Source organism: Benincasa hispida, chromosome 1 (genome assembly GCF_009727055.1).
Source record: "Benincasa hispida cultivar B227 chromosome 1, ASM972705v1, whole genome shotgun sequence".
In the NCBI taxonomy this organism is placed as follows: Eukaryota; Viridiplantae; Streptophyta; class Magnoliopsida; order Cucurbitales; family Cucurbitaceae; genus Benincasa; species Benincasa hispida.
In genome coordinates this window covers 63,561,404-63,565,410 of record NC_052349.1, presented here as the reverse complement: position 1 = coordinate 63,565,410, position 4,007 = coordinate 63,561,404, and the positions used below count along the sequence as shown (strand labels likewise).

General features: G+C 33.4%; 1 protein-coding gene across 1 annotated transcript; it reads left to right on the top strand.

The window, feature by feature from the left end:
* The first annotated feature begins 598 nt into the window (after nt 1-598).
* LOC120068905 (ras-related protein RABA5d-like) lies at nt 599-3,737 on the top strand. Its single transcript, XM_039020548.1, has 2 exons — nt 599-1,073; nt 3,101-3,737. The coding sequence occupies exons 1-2, from the start codon at nt 737-739 to the stop codon at nt 3,415-3,417; spliced, it is 654 nt and encodes a 217-aa protein (XP_038876476.1). The 5' UTR covers nt 599-736; the 3' UTR covers nt 3,418-3,737.
* Nucleotides 3,738-4,007: the final 270 nt, after the last annotated feature.

Sequence of the window (4,007 nt, the reverse complement as noted above, 5' to 3'; positions counted from 1 at the left end):
AAAATATATTGAAACTACAATAACTAAGATTGAACATGTAAAATGACATCAACAAATCAATAAAAATTATATAAGTTTCAAAATACAAAAATCAAAATGATATTTAAATACAAAATCTTTTTTTTTTTTCAAAGATATTGTATTAAAGTATGGGATGGGGTATTCAACCTCGAACTTTAAAGTTGATAGGACAAGTATTATGCCAGTTGTTCATATTGGCCATATAATCAATTTTCACTTATTGACATTTATTGACATGTAAGATTTTCATGGATTTAGTATAACACAAGGGATGAATCAATATTTTCATTATATTCTAAAAAAATCTACAAAATATAAAAAGTTAAAAAACAAATTGTTACTAATGTAAATATAAATGAATTTAAGACCTGTTAATTCGTTTAAAAATCATAAAATATTTATTTACTACAAGATATCAATTAATATGGATATTTTCATGAAAATTTTCGTAAAATTAAGATTTTGATATTGGCGTTAATTTTCAAATTTATTTAAAAAAAAAAGTAAAAGAAAAAAGAAAGAAAGAGATGATGAAAGGAAGGGAATAGCACTACATGCGCAGATTGTCTCAGTGCCAGCTCTGCTTCTTCATCCTCCGCCATTCCCATTCTTCCATTATTTGCTTCTTCATCTTCCTTTCTCTCTCTAACAACTTGCATTCACATCTTTCATTATCAATTTCCCCCAATTCCCCAAGGAATTTGAAGCTTACCCAATGTCGTCTTCCGACGATGAAGGAGGCGAGGAGTATCTCTTCAAGATCGTCATCATCGGAGACTCTGCCGTCGGCAAGTCCAATTTGTTATCTCGTTATGCCAGAAACGAGTTCAATCTCCACTCCAAAGCCACCATCGGCGTCGAATTTCAGACTCAGGTTATGGATATCGACGGCAAAGAAGTTAAGGCTCAGATTTGGGATACTGCCGGCCAGGAGCGCTTCCGCGCTGTTACTTCTGCTTACTACCGCGGCGCCGTTGGTGCTCTCATCGTTTACGATATCAGCCGCCGCTCCACTTTCGATAGTGTCGGCCGATGGCTCGACGAGCTCAAGAGTGAGTGCTTCTCTCTCGCTGAACTCACTTAGACTTCCCTTTTTCTTTCCATTTCTTGTTCTTGCTATGGCCTTGTGGTTCAGATGTCTAGATCTGGAATCTTCTCTTTTCGATAACCTCTTAAGATTTTGTTCAATTACTTTAACTAACTCAATCGTATGATAGAGGATGCCAAGTCTTGATTCTTGAACTTGTACTTTCCTTACATCTTTGAAATAATTCAGATCTGGTTCTGTTTCGTATTTGTTCTGTAGAATTACTGGCGAATTTGTAATGAAATTCTGTTTGTTGGATTTTGCTTGCCGTATTGGCATCTAATTCGGTGTTTCTGTCCTCCACTCTGAACAAGAAAATTTCATTCTCAGACTTCAGATTACTCTCACATTCTCAAGCTTCGAATGTTGGTTTCGGCAACCTGAATGCACCTATTCTTGAAAAGTCCCAATTCATTACCGATGAACTTTATAGAATAGCTGAATTCAAATCAATTTATAGAACTTACCAGCTCATGTTTTACCTGTTTGGCCTTTCATTTGGATCAACGAATCTGTGCTATATCACTTGTTCTTATAAAATTTCTGGTTTAGTCGTGCTTTGAGTAATTGCTCATAGATGTATCCATTTCAGATAATGAAAAGCACAAATAGAAAAGAAAGGAAGACCAATTATATTGAATTTGTCAGTTGCTAATTAGTTGTTTGGAGTGTCCATTTTGATCGAAACTTCAGTTTCTTTCATGGAAGTGAGATTACTTGATGATGCTATCCTCATAGCCTTACCTTGTAGTTGAAAAGGTGTTGGTTTAAATCTTATTTCAATCCCTGAGCTTTTTAGCATTTACTCTCTTTTGATCCGTGTACTTTTGAATTATTTTGGTTTGCTCATTAAGCTTTTGTATTTTTAATCGTTTTGATCTTATTGTGAAACTCTATATTGTATTTAGCGTATATCTTGGTTTATGGTTTGGGTGGATGGTAATTGATGTCAACCTAGTGTAGATATGAATTTGATGCAAATTTACATTCGAGGATCAAGTACCTCTGGCTGTCATTTGTTGAATTACATAGGTTTTGTCACCATCTTTTGATACCGGATAATTGATACCATATTTAATAACGTGTTGGTTTCATGGAGTACCTTAATGTTTTCCTTTCCATGCTCTGGGATGTTAAGAATGTAAATTACTGTTTCCTATTGTGGTGAAGCAAGTTTGTAGTTGCATGAAAATAACATCTTGTGAAAAGATATGGGGTCCATTTTTCTCTTTCCCTTTTGGAAATTGTCTAATTTTAGGGAGAATTTAAGTTGTTTGGATAACTATTTCTTTTTTTAAAAAGAATGTGTTCTGTATTTCTTGTAGTATAGTTTGATGCCATAAGAATAGAAATTACTGTTTCCCATTGTGATGAAGCAAGTTTGTAGTTGCATTGAAATAACAAATTGTGAAAATAGATGTGGGTTTTTTATTTTCTTGGAAGTTTTTCTAATTTTAGTAGTTTGGTTAATGGTTTCTTTTTTAAAAAATGTATTCTTATTTCTTTTAGTACTTTTTCACAAATATTTTCGAAGAAAAAAATAGAGTTGTTATTTCTTCTAAGATGATAGGATTTGTGACTAGTGATCTTAATATTTACTATGGCATTGCATTTACTTATTTTTTCGATCTTTCAACCATTATTTTGAAAAATAGTGATCTTGCGGAGTTGAGTTGGTTTCAAAAATAGTTTCAGGTTTGAGCAGGGCAAATTGTATGTAAAAGTTGAATGGCCTTTCTGTAACTTTTTTTTTTGGAGTCAATTGGAGATTAAACCATCGGACTTTTGGAATGATAATTGGTACTTTTATTCAATAGGTGATTTAATGAGCCCAAATTAATCAGTTTGATAAGTTGTCATCATCAGCTACCACATGCTTGTTATCTCTGTTCCACCGTTTGTCTTATATTGTTGTTCTCTTTCCCACTTTTAATGATGAATTTAAGCTATCAAGTGCTTAAATTATCAGTTTTCATTCGAATCGTTATGCAGCTCATTCCGATACAACTGTAGCAATGATGCTAGTCGGGAACAAATGCGATTTGGAGAACATTAGGGATGTAACTGTTGAGGAAGGCACGAGTCTTGCAGAAGCCGAAGGGTTGTTCTTCATGGAGACATCTGCTCTAGATTCGACAAATGTTAAAAGGGCTTTCGAGATTGTGATCAGAGAAATATACAACAACGTCAGCAGGAAGGTCCTGAATTCAGATACTTACAAAGCAGAATTATCCGTCAACCGGGTGAGCCTCGTCAACAACGGTGGATCGAAGCAATCAGAAGGCTACTTTTCTTGCTGTTCCAGGTGATCTTCATCATCTCTTAGCTCCTCCACAAATTTAGCCTTTTCACCATGTTGGCTTCTTAGTTTTCTGTTTTATTGGTGTGGTGAATCAAATTGGTTGTTTTTCTATGTTTGTTTCCTTCATAATTTCCCCCAAAGCTCCTCAAATGCAATGTAAGACCATTTCCATATATAGAAATGAAATTATTTCTTTGAATTTAATTAAGACAAGAAAAAAAACACTTTTGTATTAATTATTATTTGAACCAAATTGTAAGAGCAAATATGAACAGTTTTCTTTCCCCTTTTTCTTTGTTTTAGTTTGTAAAGTTGATTGTACCGAGAGATCCTTGGACAAATCATCACAATAGGATCTTCCATGTTCAGAAGTTCCAATGATTGCTTTTTTCTTTTTCACTATTTTTTATTTTTTCAACCTTCTGCAGATTTTTCAGTACTTCAAATTCTGTTTTTTTTTTTTCCTTTTTGCTTTTTCATTTAATAATATTTTATGTGTAAATATGATATGAATATGCATTGCAATGGAGGCTGGAGCTACATAAATAGGTTTGTTTTGTTTTGTTCTTTTGTTCTTTTGTTTTTTTTTTTTTTACA